The 22,937-nt window shown below is 36.2% G+C and overlaps 2 protein-coding genes across 2 annotated transcripts; both read left to right on the plus strand.

Annotated features, from left to right (window-relative positions):
• Positions 1 to 4,342: 4,342 nt before the first annotated feature.
• Positions 4,343 to 5,049, plus strand: LOC131161312 (protein TRACHEARY ELEMENT DIFFERENTIATION-RELATED 7A-like). The gene has a single exon (XM_058116985.1). It carries the CDS (start codon positions 4,371 to 4,373, stop codon positions 4,908 to 4,910), a length of 540 nt encoding a protein of 179 aa, XP_057972968.1. The 5' UTR covers positions 4,343 to 4,370; the 3' UTR covers positions 4,911 to 5,049.
• Positions 5,050 to 9,382: 4,333 nt separating this feature from the next.
• Positions 9,383 to 10,950, plus strand: LOC131161313 (stearoyl-[acyl-carrier-protein] 9-desaturase 6, chloroplastic-like). The gene is made up of 2 exons (XM_058116986.1): positions 9,383 to 10,131; positions 10,248 to 10,950. Exons 1-2 carry the CDS (start codon positions 9,517 to 9,519, stop codon positions 10,818 to 10,820), a joined length of 1,188 nt encoding a protein of 395 aa, XP_057972969.1. The 5' UTR covers positions 9,383 to 9,516; the 3' UTR covers positions 10,821 to 10,950.
• The last annotated feature ends 11,987 nt before the right edge of the window (positions 10,951 to 22,937 follow it).

A 22,937-nucleotide genomic window follows, 5' to 3' on the forward strand; every position in this document is an offset into this window, starting at 1 on the left:
ACGACGGCTAGACTCGCGGATCGTCCTCTTTTTCGTCTCTAAATTCTCTAACTTCGTCGTCGTTCGTGGCAGCGGGAACTCGCGGCGATAGTGACGCCGGAGAAGGAACAACGCTCCAGGCCGTTGTCGTCTTCCTTCGCGGCGGCGACTGTCTTTGCTGAATTTATCAATATGATAGAGTCCTTAATTAGCTAATGCACATTGCATAGCGTTGGTCAATTGCTCTTTGCCTTTGCTGAATTTATCAATACAATAGAGTCCTTAATTAGCTAATGCACATTGCATAGAGTTGGTCAATTAATCTTTGCCTCCCTAGCCAACAAACAAGGAATTTTACTTATGATATACCAGACATCACTACTAATGAGTAAATGGATATATACCAGACAACACTTTTTCTTGCTTAATAGGATAGTCATGTGTTTTCAAAATACTTCTAAAATGATTTTTTTTTTTTTTTTTTTCTAAAAAAAATTAGTCATGGTCCTCAATATATATTCGAGTCCCTTCATTGGCTGAGGATGCTTGATCGAATGACCACATTGGTACTCCAAGAGAACCTAATTTTTTTTCTCACTGGACGGACTAAGGATGGATCCTTAATTATCTAATGTACATTCCGTTCAAATGGCTATTCTTTGCCTCACTAGCCAATAGATCAGGAATTTTATAAGTATAAAAAATTTCAAACAATTTTTTAAAGTATTATTTTATTATTTTTTGTTAAAACTTGATATACATTGTTGACCTTTTTTTTTTTTTTTTCTGGTAAAAGAGGGCGGCACCTCCTAACTTTATTAGAAAACCCCTCACTTATGGCGGAGGATATACATTGTTGACCCACAATCTAATTGTTTAAACTTTTAGGTAAAGTGGTAATCTAACATTACTAGGAAGTCCTTTATTCTATGACATTATTTGTCATTTGTTTATCTCTCCACGTGCTATCGGGCTGCATGTGTATGAGTCACACCCGATTTTGATAATGACAAATACTTGTAATTGATGGCTATCAAGTTTGTGTGCAAATTTATATTCGCAAATACTTTAATGGCACATGAAGTAGAGTATGAGGACCTAGAAAATCATTTATGTTGTAATTCGTTATTATTCATTTGGGTTTGTAATACTAATATAGGAAAAGTTTGTAATATTTAATGCATATTATGCATGTAGGAACTACAAGCTCAAAGGCCTTATAACGACTCTAGGTCCTTACACATCACTTGAAAATCAAATGACCTTAGATAAGACTTCGGTCGACCTTCGGTCACTGACACTAGATTTTTGGGATTAATTTTCAAATGCCTTAGATTGACCTTAGGACCTCCTATACTACATAAAAATATGCTTTATCTTCTTAAATTTAATCATCATATGAATAAGGTTTATATACAAAGGGATTAGGATTGAAATACACCTAAAATGCATGTTCGGTCGACCGAACCAAAATTCATGAGGAGCATTCGGTTGACCGAACTGGTCCATGGTCAACAGTTTGACCACACTATGGTTGACCGAACGTGGCCAAGATAATATTGCCTGGTCGATCAAACCTCCTCGGGTCAACAAGTTGACCGCTTGGTCGATCGACAGAAAATGAACTCAAACGCTTTGGTTGACCGAACATCTTCAGGAGAAGCCCCAATTGCCTGGTCGACCGAACCACCCAGTTCAAATTGACCCGGTCGACCGGACCACGTGGAATTAAAAAATCGCCTTTGACCATGCAAGTCTAGTCGACCATCCCTTCAGTTCAAATTTCTCCCGGTCGACCGAACCCAGCCACTCGGTCAACCAAACCTTAAGTTCGGTCGACCGGTGCTCTCGAGTTGATGAGAATTACTAAGGTTAAAAACGTTGTTAAATTTTATTAACCTCACTTAATTTTTTTAAAAAATGACCAATATGTTCCCAACGACTGTAATTCTTCCCATTTTTATATATAGCCTTTCATTTGTAAAATTAAGGGGTGATTAGAGTTTTAGATTAGCAAAAAATTCTCTGAAAATTTTATTGGCCAAAATCTTCCCTACTTCCATATTCTTCATACTCAAAGTCATATACTCTTCCATTGATCATTCTATAGCAAAATCCTTTTGAGAAAGAGTATCTTGAGTTATACCATATAGTTCCTACGTGCTTATACTCTCATATAAGTGTATTGATTTTTAATTTTAGTGAGAGTAAGCTTAGAGGTCTTCCTAGTGATTTAATTCATAAATTCATCTGTGGGAAACCTTCTTAAACTTGTGAGTCTTTGCATTCTCATTGTAAGACTCAAAAACTTATCTTGTGTTGTGAAGATAAATATTTTTGATAAGCTTATATTTTTTTTAAAAAAATATCTCTTGTGCTTGAGTTTTTGAAAATCTTGTTTGAGATATTTGATTGTCATATTAAGAGTTAAGTAAGGATTTTTCCACTGATTTAACTTGATAAATCTTGTGTGGGAAAAATCTTATAGCTAAGTGGGTATTTGCATTGTTATTGCAAGACTCATTTGGGCATGTATTTTGTGTATGCAAAAATATTTTTACTAGCTTATTTTTAAATAGCTCCTTGTGCTTGAATATTGAGAAAGTATTGTTTAGAGATATTTAGAATACCCTTGGTAGTAATCTTTGAAACCCTAAGCTTGTGATTGAGATATAGTGATACATAGTTTCAAAGATAGTTCTAGAATATACTCTTGTGTTTGATTAGATAAAGTCATTATTCTGAATGTTGATTGCACACATAGAGCACAGAGTTTATAGTTCCTATATTATTGATGTGCATTGATTGATTGATTATACTGTGCTTAGTGGTACAAAATTTGCTTTGTGTAAGAAGCATATTTCCGTGCACGCAAAAATTATATTTCACATTTATTGTATTCCAGGCACGGGCCTGAAGAGGGAGATTAGCCCTAGTAAATAGTTTTGAATTGGCTTAGACCCGGTTAAAAAAGTTAGGTGCACCATCCTAGTAAAGTGTAGGTTGAGGTCAGCCCCATTAATTGACCTGGTTGTAATTGGTGCCGCTCCACTCGTTAAGTGAGCATTAGTGAAATCCTCGGACTTGCGAACTAGAGGGGGGGACGTAGGCAGTATTGGCCGAACCTCGATAACACATTGTATGTGCATTTTATTTTTCGTAATTTATTTATTGCACGTGTATGTTATATTGTGAATGCCGCGCATGATTTAATTTCCGCATGTTTTATTTATCTGCGCATTTGGAACTGTATAGACAGACCCTAGGTTGCGAATATACTGCTATTAGATTAGCTAAACTTAGGAATAAATTTTAAAATTCCAATTCACCCCCCCTCTTGGAAATACGCCAAAGCTAACAGCATGTGCGGATGAGTGTTAAAGTTTGATATACATTATCGACCCACAACCTAATAGTTTAACCTTTTAGGTAAAGTGGTAATCTAACATTTTTTATTGTAACATCAATCGTTGCTACTAATGAGCAAATACTATATGTAGGTTAATATGAGATTCGATATCATGTGGTACTCACTCGAAAACTTAATAAAACCAATTATTAAAATGGAGAAGTTAGACTTTCCAAATTTGTCAACCTTAGAGAGTCCTAACAACAAACAAGGAATGACTAGGCTCCACTAACCCTTTTCCTTTCCTAACGTAACAGTCATGTGTTTCTGAAACATTTCCAAAATGGCACATTCAAAAAAATTAGATTATTGATTGTTAAAAAGAATTAAGTATTTGGAAACTTTTGGTTTAGTTTTTATACATCCACACACACATAGTGTAATACTTTAGAATACACTTAGCACTTGACCTAACATGAAAGCTAGAAGAAATTTCAATTTTTTGATTTGACAACCATATCACTTGAAAGACAGCACTTCATTTAGACTTAACTAGTGAAGCAAACATGGGTAATGAATGGCTAATCCACCTACTTAATTCTCACTTAACTCTCATAACCCCTAACTAAGAAACACATCATTCTACATTGTATAGAATGACCTTACTAGAATTTTTAAAACATTACAAGTACCAAATAGCAACCTAAGACAAGCTACAAGTTAAGATTACTACAAATATATTTAACCCTTATATATATATATACGTAAAATATGTAGGTTGCCTCCTAAAGGGAACATCAAACAGGGTGAAGCATTTGAGAAGTGTTTTCCAATGCAATCAACGGCGACCCATTTCAAAACTTAGCATGAAAATCAAGTCTCCACCCCAAAAGGAATTCAAGCTGCTAAAATAAATGAATAAATAAATAATAAAATAATAAATAAGTAAAGTCCCCAATCTGCCCCTACCCCCTCCCTACAAATAGACATCCACAGCCACCCCAATTCAGATCCATTTACCTCACCAGTACTATTACTTCCAATGGCCTCTTTCCAACCCACCAACTTCCCTTACTTCCCGAGGCCGCCGCCTCTGCCTCCGCCGCCCCATCAGGTTCCTCCTCCGCCTCCTCACGTACTTTCCCCGCCCCCGCCGCCACCCTATTCGCCGGACAACCAACCCACGGTCATCATAGTGGTGGTTCTGTCGCTACTCGGCGGTCTCTTCTTCCTGGCCTTCCTTTCCGTACTTCTCTGCTGCTTCTGCTTCATCAAGAAGAGGAGGGAGAAAAAGAAGAAGATAGTTCAGGAAAATGACACGGTGGACGCCGAAAAACACAGGAAGGTGACGGAGACAATCGTCAAAGGGCCGCACGGAGAAGAAACAGTGGTGCTGACGGTAGAGGATGACGTGCAGATTGAAGAAGAGATAAGGAAGACTGGAGTGTATGGCGGTAAAGGTGGCGGTGGTCACGTGCATGTTAAATCTTCAGAAGGCATCAATGGTCCTCGTCTTCATGAACCTGAGGGGGTAGGAGCTTGTTCTTCCTCTGGGCCTGGTCAAGAAAGGCTACCATCTTGATCAGCACTGCAAGTGTTGATTTCAAGTTATATTTGTTCATTAATGATCACCAAAGCATGCAGGCCTTTGTGCGTATGCCTCAGTGTTTCCATCTGAAATGATGATTATTTAATAAATAAATAAATATTTTAACAGTTAATTAATGACTATGCATGTAATTAACATTGTTCATATATATATATATATATATATATATATATATATATATTTGATAACTCAACCGTCCAACTACCATTACGTCACTTTAGACACTATGATGCAAGACCAAATTCGAGAGATGAAAACCACTTGCTCATTAATGCATCTTTGATAATTCACTTATATAATGCCTCAAAAGGGAATTGAACCCGTGGCTTAAAGTTACAAAAGTCACAAGTTATGACCATGACCTTGGAATCGAACAACCTGTCGTATATGATATACTTTCGTTACATGATATCAAAACTCTTGTTACATGATATCAAAATTCTTTGCGGTGCGTGATAAGTAAAGTGATTTTTGTTCTATACATGGTATACACAAATAAATTCTACTAAGTGTTGTATGCATTATTATATTATTATATTATTATTAGTGCTGTATGAGAACTCAATTCAAAGGCTTAATCACTTTACAAATGTCCTTAGGTATTAGTTAATAAACCAAATGATCGACAAGAGTCGTGAAATTAGAGTTTTGATTTTAATGCTACAATTCAAATTGTTGGCATAAGAGTTTAATATTGATTTTTACACAAAATTGATTAATATTTTTTAGGATGAGCAAAGTTTCGCCTGTGGTACAGTGACTATCATTAATGTGAAATTTGGTTCATGAAATTTTTTAAGGGTCAATTTGATCAAAGATTTTACTTAGGAAAATAAGAAAAAAAAGAAAAAAATATATTTTCTCTTTATATCAAATACTACTAAAAATTAAAATTGCCATAATTTTTTTCTTTTTCTGGCTCAACTATCCTTGCCAGCCGAGCCAACTGCACTCTTTTGTATATTATATGTCAGGAGTCCATTGATGAGAAAGGAAAGCTTAATTCCATTTTTATCTAAATCGCGGGGTAAATGAGCTTTCGGCCACTTGACACCCATCGTAATGATAAACGGCTCGTCTAGCCGTTATTTTATTTTTTGTTCCCACAAATTCCGAATTTTAAAGAGAAGGTTTGAAAACATATTTATTCTAACTCACGTCTTCTTAACCCGAAATGGCTAGGGATAGGAAAACATAAATTAAATGTTAAGTGTAAAATTAAAATTTTTTTCATTAATTTGACATATATATATATATTTCTTATTTTTTCAAATTTTTTTTTATAACCATGAAAAAAATAGAATCCTTCCTATTTTTCTTTCATTTTCTCAATATTTTTCAAGTTTCAAATGGATCATAAGATTCTCATAAATGCGATGTACACTCCATTCTCACCAAGGAATGAGATATATGCAAACGGAAAAGATTTGTGAGAAGGTATTAACTCTACTCCCAAGGTCTTTGAACAGTTGTAGAAACTAGTGATATTAATTTGTGTTTAAATCTCGATAACAACTTTAAAAAAATTACATCCCGAATATGATATGATTTTTGTTAAAATCTCACATAAATTATCACTTGAGCTTGACGAATAGGACTGAAAATTTTTCGAGAAGGTTTAACATTTTCTAAAATTTTATCCATGAAAGGCTATATATATTATCATGACTTGAAAAATAATTTTAATGAATTGACATAAATAAATAAAAGTGCAAGAAAATTATAGAAACCAAAAATTGGATGGAGATGGAAACAAATATGGAATAGATAGATACCCACACATTTAGACCTATCTATATATATATATATATATATATATATATATATATATATATATATATAAAATTTTCCCTCCAAATGATCAAGCCATTGAGATTTTTGTACTTCATTGGATGATAATAGATTAAATTTAGCTTAATTAATTTTTCTAATTCCATCTTTACAATAGAAGACAACCTTAAGGAATGTTTGGTTGTACTTGGTATTTTTTTTTTTTATGAAACCCAATTTATTGAACTAAATATTTGAATTATACAATTTAGAATTTTTTTAATTACTAGATTTGAAAATGGATAAGACTTTATTATTACACATTTTATTTTATATTTATTAGATTACATCACTCTTTCGCTAGCAATGATGCTCCTCCTAATCATTCAAGATTTATTTATAAATTGATAACTTTGATAAATCATTATTTAGGCAGACAGAAGTAACTTTTTGTATGCCCCGCAACTCCTTTTCTTTTGGAATAAAAATTGTGAAAATAATATGGGTGTCAATAAAAAAATATTAAAGGTCCAGCCGGATTACTAAGTGATAAATATGACTTTGGTGACCCTAAGGTCACACGGGTTCGATTATCCTTTGATAAATTATGCCGGTGAATTACCAAGGATGCGTCAATGGGCGGGCGGCTTTCACCCTCCTGAATTTGGTGCCGCACCATAGTGTCCAAAGTGGCGTGATGGTGGCTGAAGTCCCTGACTTATAAAAAAAATTAAAATTAAAATAAGATTTAATTTTAAAATTAAAAATTATTTATTAAATTACTTATATATATCTACAATTTAAAAATCTCGTGAATAAATAATTCATTATAACTTGGGAGCTAGGAATAGCTTATTTTTCAAAAGAAAAAAAAAACTAAAAAAATATAATTTGAGTAGAAATTATATCCTCTTCTTCTAAATTAATAATAATAAAATCGATTAAAATTTAACTTTAAGAGGTTTTGTAACAATTAGAAGCACTAAATTTCTAATCTCGAACTCTTAATGGGCGTTTAGTAAAATTAAGTATTAAGTGTTGAATACTAAATTCAAATCTAATTTTGTAATCTAGTTCTCAATTGAATTTGAACAGGTCGTTGAATCTAAAATTTAAATTATTTTAACTATTTGGTATCTAATATCCGAATTACATAAATTAAAATTTTCAATTTAATATAAATAATAAAGATTATGCATGTAAACAAAATGAAATAATACCAATTTTTAAAAAAATAAAAAATAAAAAAATTTGAAAGACTTTAAAGCATGCAAATGTCAAAATGTGAATAGTTATTGAGAATTAAGTCGTAGCCAGCTAAATTTGTGTTCCGTACAAAAACAAGAGATACATCTCACCTGATCCCCACAAGGACTGGACCCCACCCCCCACTTCTCTCTACTATCGCACCACTTTGAATACTATGATACAATATCAAATTCGGAGAGATGAAAGTTGTCTGCCCATTAACGTACTATTGGTAATTTACCGGGATAAACTTTCAAGAGGAATCGAATTCGTGACTTTAGGATCATTAAAGTCACAAGTCGCCCTTACCACTTGAGCCAACTCAACTAGACCATGCATGTCTCATTTTTAGGAAAACGATTAGTTAGATCCTATCAAATGGAAAGACGATCGTAATTTTCTTGTCATTACTCGTTCTCGTATAATAAATCATGGTAAATAATATGGTATTTCGATACTATCAAATTACATGCGAGTCCTATTGCACACGAGGATTACGTGTAGCTAGGACTTTCCAGTAAAGTGGATGAACGATGCCCACAGAAACTATAACCTAGAAGACCAACGTAAGCCCACAGTATGCATAGAAATTTTTGGAGATGGCCTAAAACCATGCACCCTCTCTTTCTCAAAACCACTGCACTCCCACTGGTTTCCCCCCAACCCTGGCCAGCTGGAACACTCCCATCATAATGACGATGATTATTATTATAATTAGTATTATTTAATTTTACTATTTCTTTTTCCTTCTTAATTACTTGATTAAATATTCTTAAATAATTTATATTTAGGAATTAAGTAACCCAAGGCCCCCTCTAATTGCACTTTATTTTCTTCGCCCACCTAATGAGAAAAGAATGCACTAATCGAGTTCTTGACTTTTTTTTTTCTCTTTTTAAATGTCAATGTCCGGAAGTTTGACCTATTTTTTTTAATAAAAAGTATAAAAAAATTACTACAAGATGAAGGTGATTGTAAATATTTTCGGTGACAATATTTTAGTATTTAATTATAAATTTTAATTATTTAAATTTAGCAGATAAAAGTTAAAATGAAATCTTTTTAGTTAAAATTGTTACAATTAATATTTTCAGAAAAAATAAAATCTAATTAAAATTTTAGCAAAAGTAAAGCGTAATTTGGTTAAATTTAAAGGACTTATATAGTATAATTTGTCTAAAAAAAGATTTACCAAAATAATGTCAATGTAGTTTGAAGAATAAAGAAAATAAAAATACTAAATTGCATTTTGCTAGCTCCTTAAATTTTTAAAAATTATGAAAATTCCTTAAAGTTGAACATCAAGCTTTATTATTTATACGAAAGATCAAATAATCATCACAATTTAAAATTAGAAATAAAGTGTAATTAGTTTGAATTTGAAGGACTTAAAAGTGCAAATGTTCACACTTAAAAAAATAAAAAAATGTTTGTTCTGATGGCATAACTATAATTTTAAGAGCATGGGAGGGCAAATTCAAATAAAGCTATTTATAAAACGAGGCTGAGGAGTACTCGAGGACTACAGTACTACTAACGGTACAGAAGAAAAAACAGAGCCATGCAGTCCTCACTCTCTCTCACCGTCCAAAACCAGCGGCTCTCATGGACAACACGTGGCCGAATTCCGAACCCCCGCCTCACGCCGCCCAGCCCAAGCTTCAAATTCCGGCGTCCAGCAGTTTGCGCGGTGGCGGCTCCGCCTCAGCGGCCGTCGCAAGTGACCCACTCAATGCCGCCGGAGAAGGCCGAAGTGTTCAAGTCGCTGGAAGGGTGGGCCACCCGGAATGTGCTGCCCCTCCTCAAGCCCGTCGAGCAGTGTTGGCAGCAGCAGGATTTCCTGCCCGACCCGTCCTTGCCGTCGGATGAGTTCGCCGATCGGGTGCGGGACCTGCGGGATCGGACGGCGGGGCTGCCGGACGATTTCTTTGTGGTGCTGGTCGGCGACATGATCACGGAGGACGCTCTGCCGACGTATCAGACGATGATCAACACGCTTGATGGGGTCCGGGACGAGACCGGGGCGAGTCAGGATCCGTGGGCCACGTGGACCCGGGCATGGACCGCGGAGGAGAACCGACACGGGGATCTGCTCCGGGCCTACCTTTATCTATCGGGTCGGGTCGACATGCGGATGGTGGAGCGTACGGTGCAGTACCTGATCGGAGCTGGCATGGTGAGTGACTCTACGAGCCCAATTGCACGTGTTGGATACTTTTCTATTGTTTTTATGTGCATTTATTAAATTAACATATATATAAATAAATAATAATTAATTTTGAGAATTGGCAGGACCCAGGGACAGAGAATAATCCATACTATGGATTCGTCTACACCTCTTTCCAAGAGCGCGCCACCTTCATCTCCCACGGCAACACCGCCCGCCTAGCCAAGGAGAGCGGAGATCCCGTGTTGGGGCGCGTCTGCGGCACCATCGCCTCCGACGAGAAGCGCCACGAGCACGCCTACTCTCGAATCGTGGAGAAGCTTCTCGAAGTGGACCCCAACAGCGCCATGCTCGCCATAGCCGCCATGATGCGCAGGAAGATCACCATGCCCGCCCACCTGATGTACGACGGCCGCGACCCTCGACTTTTCGATCACTTCTCCGCCGTGGCCCAGCGGCTCGGGGTCTACACCGCCAGCGATTACGCCGACGTCCTCGAGTTTTTGATCGGACGGTGGAGATTGGAAAAGCTGGAGGGGTTGACGGCGGAGGGCGCGCGCGCACAGGAGTCCGTCTGCGTGCTGCCGCCCAGGATTCGGAAGATGCAGGAGCGGGCGGAGGAGCGCTCGAGGAAGATGGACCCGCCGCTGGCGAGGTTCAGCTGGATATTTAACAAGGAAGTGGCCTTGTATAAATGAGGAATTTATTTATTTATTTTTTTGAAAAAGGAAGATATTGTAATTTTGTAGTTAAAAATATTTTGAAGCTTAATTTAGCTGCACTTCGTTTATTTTGAAAAATAATTACGAGATATGTTTTTAGCGACGAGACAATTTCTTAATTTTATATTCTAGACTTTAGAATTTGAACCTTAAATTTAAATTTTTATGAATAAAATATAGTACAAAATTTTTATATCAAAATTTATATTTTATTTAAATTTATAAAAATTAAAATAAGATTTTTAATTTAAATGTGCATGGTATGCAATTTATAAAAATTAAAATAAGATTGTTAATTTAAATGTGCATGGTATGCACTAATGAACTAAGTCACTCAAATGGTGGAATATGATATGAGCATAAGATTTAATTGCTTAAACTTTCGGTTATCTTGGTGCTTATCTATAATTTACATTTAAGGCACATAAAGTACAAGAGTAAGGCTAACTCGAGGAAATGTCAAAGAACTAGGTCTGCTTTGATGAAAGAAAGATCCACTTATCGATTTGTTTTGGAGCCTTTGGAAATTCAACTTATAATAAGGTTTTCCTACATTAAAAAAATTAACGAAATAATAATAGGCAATAAATATTGTACGAAAGGGATATGTGTCTTTTGGTTAAACCTAATTTAGTTTTGATTGGTTCCATTCTAGGGAACTATAATAGACTATGTGGAGACTCGAACCTTCATAAACTAGAAGAATCACATTCTTCGATGAATTCCTTGAAAGCCTCGTCGACAAAATTCAGAGCCTCGTCGATAAGAAAATGCTGAGAGGTTTTGGGGGTTCTCGGGAAATCCTTGTCGACAAAATTCAGGGCCTCGCCGATGAATTTTGTGGTGGATTCGTCGATGAAGACGTCGCCTCGTCAACGAAGTGGGCCGGGTCAAAGACCCTATAAATATCCTATTTGGTTTCTTAAAGGTTAAGTTTCATCCCAAAAAGCTCGCTCTCTCTCTCTCTCTCTCTCTCACTAAGCTGCGAATCTCTCTCTCTAGGATTCTTCACCGTTCGTCTTCCGTTTCCAAAAACGGAGGGTATTGCGTGGATCATAAGAGAAAACTTTAAACTTTTAGTGGATCGGATCATCATTTGGGAGAGTTTCGGGTTTTCCCAAAAATCGAGGTAGGAATCTGATCTTAGTTTTCATTAGATATTTGGATAGCAGTAGAAAACACGGTAAGATAATATTCTGTGGTTTTAGGTTTTCAAGATCTTGGGTTACTGATTTGGACCATTTTCGTACGAAGTTTCATTTCGAGTATAAGGTAAGGGGAACTTGATTACAACAGTTATTTTGGAAAACTAAACCGCTAAAAAGTTAGTTTACATTATTATGTATGATTTAACTGCCTATTTGTGAAATTCTATCAAGTAGAAATACCGGTTTGACGATTTTACAATTTTTGGTAAAAACGAGAATTTCGACGTGTGATCTCCAAATTTTACAAACATTGTTTATTTGTATTTATACTATAGTAGGAGAGGCTCGAATCCTTTATTTATTCAGTTAAACTATGTATATTGAATTTCTATCATTTAGTGGGGTTTTGTGTCAAACTTGTGTGATATATGTTGATATGGGAATGAATGGATTTTCTATACTATTGATATAGAATATGGGAATGAAGTTCCAAAATTTTTATACTGAGAATGTGATAAACAGAGGCTGGTGATACACCGAGCCGCATCAGTAAACAAAGAGGGGTAAATTGAGTGGAAAGACACCGGTTTGAACCCAATGCTATTATGTGAATTTGTGAAAAATACTGGAATTGCGCAGGTACCATATTTGTATAAATGAAATTTATGATACACGGAACCACAACTTAAGAGTCCCGGGAGGGTTGAAAGATACCTTCTTTGCAAGGTTGAAATAAACTACTGCCATATGATACGGCACGATATCGTAGCTAGATGTACACGTGCAACCACACGTATCAAAAGATGTGGGTACCAAGATGGTCGGCTAGCAGGTGAAACCATTGGCTGATATTGGGCCAATGGAGGCAGTCGGATCGTGTGTAGGTACTCGACAATGTCTGCATGAACAGGGCATTGGACCAGTATCAATGCACAACCCGGGCCACAGGGTAAAATTGGTTATAGGGATATTTTGTTGTTGGTCATCTGATAAATCATTAAATGGTCAAAAGATAGATGTGGGAATTTTGTAATATGACTAATGATATAACTGATGCAATACTGTATTGAAAATATTTGATTTATATTCCAGATGTTGAATGAAAACATGCATGTATGCAGTCACACACTGTTGTAACTCCTTCTTCCTTACTGAGAGGTGTCTCACCCTATCTTCAGGCCCGTCTGTGCATCAGTCCTAATAGATAAAGGGATTGGGGAGGTTATTTTGGTTAGCTTACGTAAGCATCTAAATCTTGTATTAAACTTGATGAAAGTCCTTTTTGGAGAGTTGTAATATGACGATTATTTTAAGTCCGAATGTATGTAAATTATGGATGTATTAGTGAACTCTGGTATAAGACTAGTAGAAATCCCAATGGATGTTTATGTTTTTTTGCGACATTTACATCATGATTATGTATGTTTTACACCCGTATGTCCCTGTTAAGGGCGAGTTGCTACCATATCTTGAACAGGTATAGGTATTATGTATGAATGAGTGACACTTGGGTCCGTATAAAGGGTTGGGTCGTTACAGACTACGCTTTCAAAGTAAATATAATGATCAAACCTCAACAAATCTTGCACATAGTATTGATTATTAAGACATGAATTTCCTTAGATTTCAAATATATTAGTGGAAGAGTGTTGTTTTGCATGTGCATGGGCTATGCACTTGCTCTTGGGCATATATATTTTTTATTTTAAAATCCTCCTAATAGAAACAATGTCATTCCCATAAGCTCCTGTGCGTGGGTAGCCATGTGCCAACTTAGGTCTTTAATACTATTATTACAGGCATAGGCCTGTATATTTTTTGTATTTGATGGGTGGAGGTGACTTACTCAATCACTGGTTGTGATTGAAATCCAGTGAGGATTGCATACAAATACACTCAATTGATTTCAATCTAAAAAAAAATTACAGATTAATTCAAAAAACACATACACTTCTTCTCACTGGTTATTCACCCTCTCTATACTACACATTACATTACACACACACACACACACACACACACACACACACACACACATATCTATTTATAGCAAATGATGAATGGTAGGTTGATATTAACTTCAACGAAATTGGCTAGTAGGTGGAGTAGGTTACCTACATTTCAAAGAATTTCAACAGTATTGGACTGGGTTGGTGGAGTAGCTGCCGACCAAGTTTTAATGCCACCGTCCCACCGTCAAGTTTACTCTTCAACATCCCCCCCTAAACTTGACTCTCCTAGTATTGTCATTCCAAGCATTGTCTTCCTCATTAGCTTCCTCAAAGCTAATAGGGTCGCTAGTCAACAATAGACAATATAGTGTAACATACTCTTCTATTGGTTCTTTAGTTTCATACAAACCAGTTAGATTATGAGCCCTTCTAGACCCCATTTCTAAGATTTCACGCTCAATTGGTGATGAAGATTTTTTTCCTCTATGGTGAACCATGTGGAGGTGTCTGCAGCTTGGGAACTTGTGACTCGATAGTCACTTCTCTTGTCTGTGTGGATTCTTCTCCTTCTAGTGAAAATTTCGTATCTTTGGAAGATTTAGGCTGGTCCCACTTTCAGGATTCATTTTCTTCAAAAATGACATCCTTACTATAAATAACTTTCCTATTGAGGGGATTGTATAGTCGATATTCCATGGTGCTATCATCGTATCCAACAAGGATATATTTCTCTCATTTATCTTCCAACTTTGTCTTTCTTGCCTCCGGGATCTTGGCGTAGGCAATAGAGCCAAATACTTTAAGATGACTCACACTGGGCTTATGAGTACTACAAGATTCATGTGGTATCTTTGTGTCAAGACTCTTTGCAGGACACCTGTTAAGCAGATAAACTACACATGATATTGCTTTTACCCAAAAACTCTTGGGCACATTCTTATCCTTTAACATGCTCCTGACCATGTTTAGGATCGTGCGGTTCTTCCTCTCAGCTACACCGTTCAATTGGGGAGTGTAGGTCGGTGTGAACTGTTTTTGAATCCCTTGTTGCCTAAGGAATTCTAAGAAAGTTTCATCTTGGTACTCTCCTTTTTGGTCTGATCAGAGTGACTTGATGTGATAGCCACTCTATTTTTCCACATGAGCTTTGAACTCTTGAACTTATTGAACACCTATGACTTCCTTTTCAAGAAGTAGACCCAAGTCTTTCTGCTGTAATCGTCAATGAAGGTGAGGAAGTATCAGTTCTATCCATTTGAAAATGGCCTCAATGGACTATACACGTTTGCGTATACTAGCTGGAGCGGCATGGTATATCTCCAGTCGACTTGCTTTCCAAAACTTTTTCTGTATTGCTTGCTTAGAACACAACTTTCACATATCACATTTGAGTGGTGGATGTTGGGTAAGCCTTTTACCATATTCTTGCTTCCCAACTGTTTCAAACTTTCAAAATTCAGATGTCTGTACCTGAGATGCCATAGCCATTCTTTGTCTTTGATGATAGCGCTCAAACACCTTGGCGTATCATGTTGAATGGTGAGCGGAAACATTAGTTTCTTTGCCATTTGTACTCAAGTAACGAGCTTACCTCGAGCATCTGTTATCACCATCTTCTTATCTTTAAGGCTAATTTGGTAGCCTTTCTCCATAAGTTGTTCGAGACTAAGTATATTAGTCTTTATGACTGGCACATAGTACACATTGGAGATAAAAGTATGGTCTCCATCCTTCCTCTTGATTAAGATATTTCCCCATCCTCGAACTGGAACTTTAGAGAGATCACCAAATGATATCTCTCCCTGAACTTTCTCATCAAATTCATTAAACATGTTCTTTCTTCCAGTCATGTGATTGCTAGCTCCAGAGTCAAGGTACCAAACATTTTGGTCCTGGTGGTTTGAATTGTGTGCCATCAGCATCAACGATTCTTCTTCGGCTTTCTCCTTTTCAGCAAAGTTAGCATTTTCATTTACTTCGTGATTTTGGGGATTACCACTACACTCATTGTTGTAGTGTTCGTACTTGTGGCAATTGTAGCACTGGACATTTCTTTTATCTACGTTTGGCCGGTTATTATATCCCCCTTTTCCTTGTCCTCTGCCTTGTGGGACATAGTTCTATTGATTGCGTCCTTCTCTAGTGGAATCTCTTCCGCTTTTACCGCCTTCTCTGGATTTAAAATTTCCAAAATTTCTTCCACGAGATCCTCGGCCTAGTCCTCTTCCTTGCTGTGATGTCCCTCATTTATCGTATCTATCTGTAATGAGGGACAAGTTTGTTTGGAAGGTTTGCACCAGTGCTTTATCTTCACTCCTTCTGTTGATTTTCTGCTTATGGGATTGGAGTGAGCCCACAAGTTCTTCTATGGACATCGTTTCTAAATCTTTTGTTTCTTCCATGGTCACCACTATATAATCATATTTTGGATCCAAAGATTGAAAAATTTTCTCGCAAATTCTCTCGTCGTTAATAGTCTCTCCATTTCTTCTTAATTGATTTGATACTACCATGACTCATGTACAGTAATCAGCAATAGATTCAATAGATTTCATTTTTAAGGATTCAAAATCACCTCGCAATGTTTGAAGAAGAATCTTCTTTACTTTTTTTGCACCTTTGTGTGTTCGATGGAGAGAGTCCCAAACTTCTTTGGAAGTCTTGGTAGTGGCGATAATTTCAAACGTGGCCTCATCAAGGCCATGATAGATTATGGACTTCACCTTACAATCCTTCTTTCGATCGACTCGCAAGATCGTTCTTTGAGGGTTAGACATAGTTGTCTCATCTTCTTTTGATGGGGCTTCTCTGTACCCATCTTCAATGATGTCCATGACATCCTAAGAACCTAGTAGGGCTCTTATTTTAATAGACCAATTATGATAGTTCTCCTGTGTCAGCTTTGGAATAATAGCTTATGTAGTACCGTTAGCTATCGGGTTTAATATATATATAAAAAAAGACTGATAGAGATTGATTTTTGCAAATCTGATGCCACCAATATGTTTAAAAGGTCCAAAAACCTTAGAAATCGGTTTTGGATTGCAAATAATCGATTTAAAAATAGCTGAACCAACCAAAGAAGTTTTGGACCGTTTTTTTTTAAATGGTTTGACTTGACGGAGATAACGGTGTTAGTAATTTACCATTATGCCACGTGTCTGCTTCTACGTGTGCCGTGTGTCGGCAACTAGACGCGGGTCAGCTAGCCGGGTCGGGTTGTGCTCGTGGGCTGGTTCTGGGTTGCTGGTTGATGGGCTAGGTCACAGATCGGGATTCTGAGTTGGATCTCTCCAATCAGGTAGAGAAGGCGCGTGCGGGCGCGTGAGGAGTGTGACGTCGGTGGTCAATGTCCTCGTCGGCGCGTGCAGTGTGTGTGGAGGGCGCTATTTCGTCTGTTGGCACGTGAGAGCGTGTGTGGGGGCTCTAGGACTCCGTTTGAGACGTTGTTTCCACCTCTAGACTCCTCTCGAAGCGAATTTCACAATGGTATACTCAATTTTGGATTTTGAGCAACTTCAAATCTAGGAAAAAAAATTGAATTTCCCCTTTGTTCGTCTCTGTTTGGCGAATTCTGGTAAACCTAAAGCTTTGATACCACTAATGGGTGGAGGTGACTCACTCAATCATTGATTGTGATTGAAACTTAGTGAGGATTGCATGCAAATACACTCAATTGATTTCAATTTGAAAAAAAATTACAGAGGAATTCAAAATACATGTACACTTCTTCTCACTGGTTATTCACCCTCTCTGCACCACACATTATATTACATACACACACATCTATTTATAGCGAAGGATGAATGCTAGGAGTGCTATGTGTTACCGGTGCATGCAGCAAGTATGATCACATAACTCGAGATTGTCGTGAGCCACTAGGCAATGCACCCACTTCTAATCAGAACCAAGGAAACGATCATGTACCCCAAGGCGGCCAGGTGGGTGTTTATACACTTATCCTGACTGATGCGGATATTGCTCATGGCGTAGGAGTAGGTAATGTGTGTACATTTTGAGACAAGCAATAGTTTATTTAATTTTAGAGTAATGTATTTTTTTTCTTTTGTTTCGTATCTGTGAAGTATATCGAAGTGTGTGGTATGAGGTTGGTTGATTAATATTAGGGAATAGGTAAAATGACTAGTTAACAAATTTCGAGGATGAAATTTTTATAAGGGGAGAATGTGATGACCTCAAAAATAATATGTAAGTAAGTGCGATTAAAAAAAGAATAAAAAAATTAAAAAATAGAAAATTAATTAATAATAATTATTAATTTATATAATATAATAATATAATACATATATATATATATATATAAACAACTCAAATCTTCCTGATAAATGAGGAAGATTCAAATTGAATCTCAAATAGAGAGCTACACAGCCCTCTCTCTCTTTTCTTCGCTCATCTCCCTCTCTCTTCAATTTCTTCTCCAATTTTCGGCCAATTGGAAAACGAAAAATATCTAAGTTCCATTCTCCACCACCGATTTTTAATCGGAGTGGATTTGTCATAGGAGCATCGTAGGTACCACTCCTGAGGTGAGGTAAAAGGAATAAATTATGTCAAGAATTTTTATAATTTAATTGATTAAATTGTAATATGAAATTATAGGAATTATATACACGTTTTTATGAATATTCTGGCATATGGAAATTGGATTTCAGATTATTATTATTATTATTATTATTATTATTATTATTATTATTATTATTATTATTAGGAGTTAATTAAATTGGTGATTGTGATCTTAGGGATTTTATAATAATAATTATTTTAAAGTTGAAATGATTGAATTAAAGTATTTGATTTTTGAATTATTATAATAAATTTTTTGAATGATTTGGCCGATTAAAATTATTGGTTTGACTTATTATATGTATTTTGTAAAGAAATAAAGTGTGTAGGGTTGACCATCTCAGTTTAGTAAATTATGGTTTAATGTTTAAATCGTGTGGCATGAGAATAACACTTTATAAATAAACTGATTTTAATTGCTGTGGGTTATGAACATATATGTGCGTGTGAGGTTTATTTGTGAAAGTTTTGTATGATGTGAAAGTCTCTGTGTGGGCCACGTACTGAGAAGTACGCAGTGAAAGTCCCTGTGTGGGCCACGTATTGAAAACGATGGGGAGGGATGCTCAGTGCGCAGTTGTGTGATGTGAAAGTCCCTGTGTGGACCACGTACTGAGAATTATGCAGTGAAAATCCCTGTGTGGGCCACGTACTGAGAAGTACACAATAAAAGTACCTGTGTAGGCCACGTACTCAGAATGATGGGGAGGGATGCTCAGCATGCTGCAAGGATGTAACGACCCCAACTCGTCACGTGGGCCCAGGGTGCTACTTTAATGACGTATGTGTTCCTAATACCTTATTCATAAAATATAAAATACATATACCCAACCAAAATAAAATACAAAATCCTCAAATTATATTACCAGAGTTCTAACTATCTTTATGCATAAATATATCCATTTTTCACATAATTACAACCTATAAAATTCCACAAAAATAAACTCTATATCCATACACAGTACCTACATAAATTTACACCACTAGTCCGGCTCCTTTAGCCCACTAGACCCAATCTCTAGGATTTCCTGGAAAGATAGTTTGTAAAGTAGGGGTGAGACACAACTCAGTAAGGGAAAGACTAAGTTAATGTCAGTGTGTGGCCAACATGCATTTAGTGTATAGAAAAATACCAGTTCACTAAGAAAATAAACACATTTATGAAATCATTCTTATTTTACACTCACGCACACAATTAGCCAAGGATAGGGAAGATTACCCGCCCATACAAGTAGCTTCCCTCTGCTTTAATACCATTACTGCTATTAGGGCACTCACCTTTCTGAGAAGGCCCTCAAAATTATCTTATTAATTATTTGTATTCACATAAATTAACAGATATATATGCATATAAGACACTCCCTGTGACAAACATGCCATTTACTTCTCCCATGACATGGGTTGTGAAATTAGAAATAGCTTCCCAAGAGGGGGGGTGAATTGGATTCTTTTTGATTTTGATAATTTTTGAGCTTTTACTTATGATACCAAGAAAAACACAATTAATAACTGATAATCACACTTGAAAATACTGAAATTTAAATTCATAAGCCAATCAATGAAATCAAAACAATTCAACCACTCAACCAAGAATATTAGTACTTTTGTCAATTTCCCTGTGATTGTTTTCCATATTTTTGAGTAACCTCTTCGTATGCACTTCTCTTGATCAAGATTTCCGCAGATTAACCAACGTACTCCCTTTTGGCTTTCCGCAAACGGTTAATCAAAACGTAGTTTCTAAATATCAAGAGTCTTTGTTTATGTCTAACTTTTAAAACCCGCAACCTGCACTTTGAATCATACAACAACAGCAAGTACAGTTAATAGAAAGTAAAGAAGAGAGAAAGACACAAGGATTTTACGAGATTCGGCTTCAACACAGCCTACATCCTTGCCCTTGGCAAATCATCGAAGGGTTCCACTATAGCAGTTTCATTACCGGGTGGAACAACGCCTACTTACAATCACTCCTTGGCCAAGGCTAGAGCCCGCCTTCTCCAAACAATATACCCTTTTTTGGTCAACAATCTAACAGCCCTGAATCGTCTATGAATAAGAACCAAGAAAAAGAAGATTTTGTGTACAAGAAAACACTCTCACAACAGAGTAGGTTAGTACAACTTTCAGCACAATAATACTTCAATGTAATTCAAATATAAAAGAATTTGAAGCTCAATAATCAATCTAAATCACCAAGTATCTTTCAAAACTTGAAAGATTTTGACTATGAAAGCTTTACTTCGAAATTTGAATCAGTAGCAATTCAGTAGTTGAACACAAGAGAGTTTGAGAGCCTTTGAGAACTTTGATTGCTTGAAAAATTTCTTGGTGTATCAAACCTTTGAAGTTTGAGGCTATTTATAGATGTTTAAAAGTAATTCCTTACCCCCAAAGTTTCCTTGAAGTAGTTTCCAAGTTTTTCAAAATAATAGTGTCCAAAAACTTCATTTAGAAAATCTTCCCATTGAGAGTTTTTAAGCCAACGTTGGAGTGGCAGTTGCCTGCCACGACTTGGCAGTCGCCTGTCATAGAACAAACTCACAGCACAGAACGCTAGCAGTCGCCTGCCAGAACCAAGGTAGTCGCCTAGCATGACCACCCAGGCTCCTGACATGTTTTGGCAGTCGACTGTCATGTTACTGTTTTTATGAAAAATCCTTCACTTAATTTGGCAGTCACCTGGCACAATAAGACAGTCGCCTAACCCTTATGTTTTTCAAAAACTTTTCTTTTTCAAAACCCTTTACTTTCATTGATTGTAAAAGTTTTCTTTTGAGATTTCTCAAAAATATATTTCTGAATTTCTTGAGAGCTTCAAATCAATCTATACTTGAAATTAACTTGAAGTACTTACATTTAGAACATCCTTAAAAAAATTAATCCTTTGATCTTCAATCTTGTTTTTCTATCATCTTTGAGTTTTCAATCTTTTCTTTGAGCTTTCACCAAATTATCTTTAATCATCATGCTCTTCAAAATCTCTTTTTGATCCATAAGATTTATCATCCTTTTGAGCTTTGTCACTTCCTTCAATCTTTGTCTTTTTCTTGAAAAACTTTCATTTGAACCACATTAGACATATCATGATTTGTTATCATCAAAATAAGAATTGTAAGCCTGATTAGGCCAACAATCTCTCCCTTTTTGATGATGACAAATCGAGAGCAAAAATAATAAGAATTAATACTTATGGCTCCCCCTTTCAACAAGCATGATACATTTTCATAGGTGTATACACAATATGATCCATGCAAGATAATCCATAAATGATCCATCCATACATATTCATAGTTTTACAAACCACATACAAGATATGATCAAGGCAGAGCATCACACATAGCATCACACATTTTTGCACTCTCTTCTCTCAAACATCTCCCCCTTTAGACATCAATCAAAAAGGAGAAGAGATAATACAAAAATAGAAAACTGCTGCAATACATAGTACTTATAGAGTATAAAGAACATACTATCCGATAAAAAAAAAATACATAGATGAAACACATCAATCGGAGGCTTCTATAGATCTACTTTCATTGTCTCCTTCTTCTTGTTCACCAGATTCATCATCACTTGATGTAGCAGAGTTGATATTCATTGGAGATTTGCCTTTAGAGGAGCTAGCCAAATGTTGGTCAATCTTGTCAACTCGCTGAACAAGACTTGAACAATGAGTTTCTACATTAGAAACCTTCTCCCTTAGAGTACCAAGTCCAGATTGCATTCCATCACTGAAGGTCATATAGTGATTAAAAAATGGAACGAACCAAGAAGGAGTTTCAGGGTCAAGTTGAACTGAAGATCCTGGTATGGAAGACTGAGGTGGTGGAGCAGATGATACATGACGATGTCCCTTATGAAACCACCATTGAGGAGAGTTCTTATATCCCATTCGTTTAAGAATAGTGTCAAAAAAGATCATAATGGGTTTTGCTAGTGAAGTTAAATGATGGTGTAAGAACATTGAAATGAGCAAAGACCATATTTAACATTCTAGCATATGGTAGAACAACACGAGGGGCATCAACTTTCATAATAATCCACTTGATAAGTAAGCTTGGAAGATCCAAATTTATCCCTTTAAGAATACACCACATTAAAAAACAATCCAAGAATGAAATATGATCGTGAGAACCAGAATGTGGTAGGATATTGTATGTAATGAGTTTGTGTAGAATTAGAGCTTGTAGATTGAGCTGTTTGTAAAGAGGTGGATGCCCAAAATTAACAGGTGTATCAGTCATAACTAGAGGCAAAAATTCCTCTAGAGTGAATCTTTGGGACATAATCCATTGTTTCTCAATAATGTGGACCTCAAAATCTTCTGGCTTGACTCAAAGAATTTTTCCCAAAGATATGGGAGTAAGATGAATATTTTTCCTAAGAAGATTTGTTTTGATACCGTT

The sequence above is a fragment of the Malania oleifera genome, chromosome 8 (assembly GCF_029873635.1).
Source record: "Malania oleifera isolate guangnan ecotype guangnan chromosome 8, ASM2987363v1, whole genome shotgun sequence".
NCBI classification, from domain to species: domain Eukaryota; kingdom Viridiplantae; phylum Streptophyta; class Magnoliopsida; order Santalales; family Ximeniaceae; genus Malania; species Malania oleifera.

Bases quoted from the DNA above. Each gene is read 5' to 3' on its own strand.
- LOC131161312 (XM_058116985.1), top strand. From the start codon at position 4,371: ATGGCCTCTTTCCAACCCACCAACTTCCCTTACTTCCCGAGGCCGCCG.
- LOC131161313 (XM_058116986.1), top strand. From the start codon at position 9,517: ATGCAGTCCTCACTCTCTCTCACCGTCCAAAACCAGCGGCTCTCATGG. The intron at 10,132-10,247 runs GTGAGTGACTCT...GAGAATTGGCAG, and splicing joins ACCTGATCGGAGCTGGCATG to GACCCAGGGACAGAGAATAA.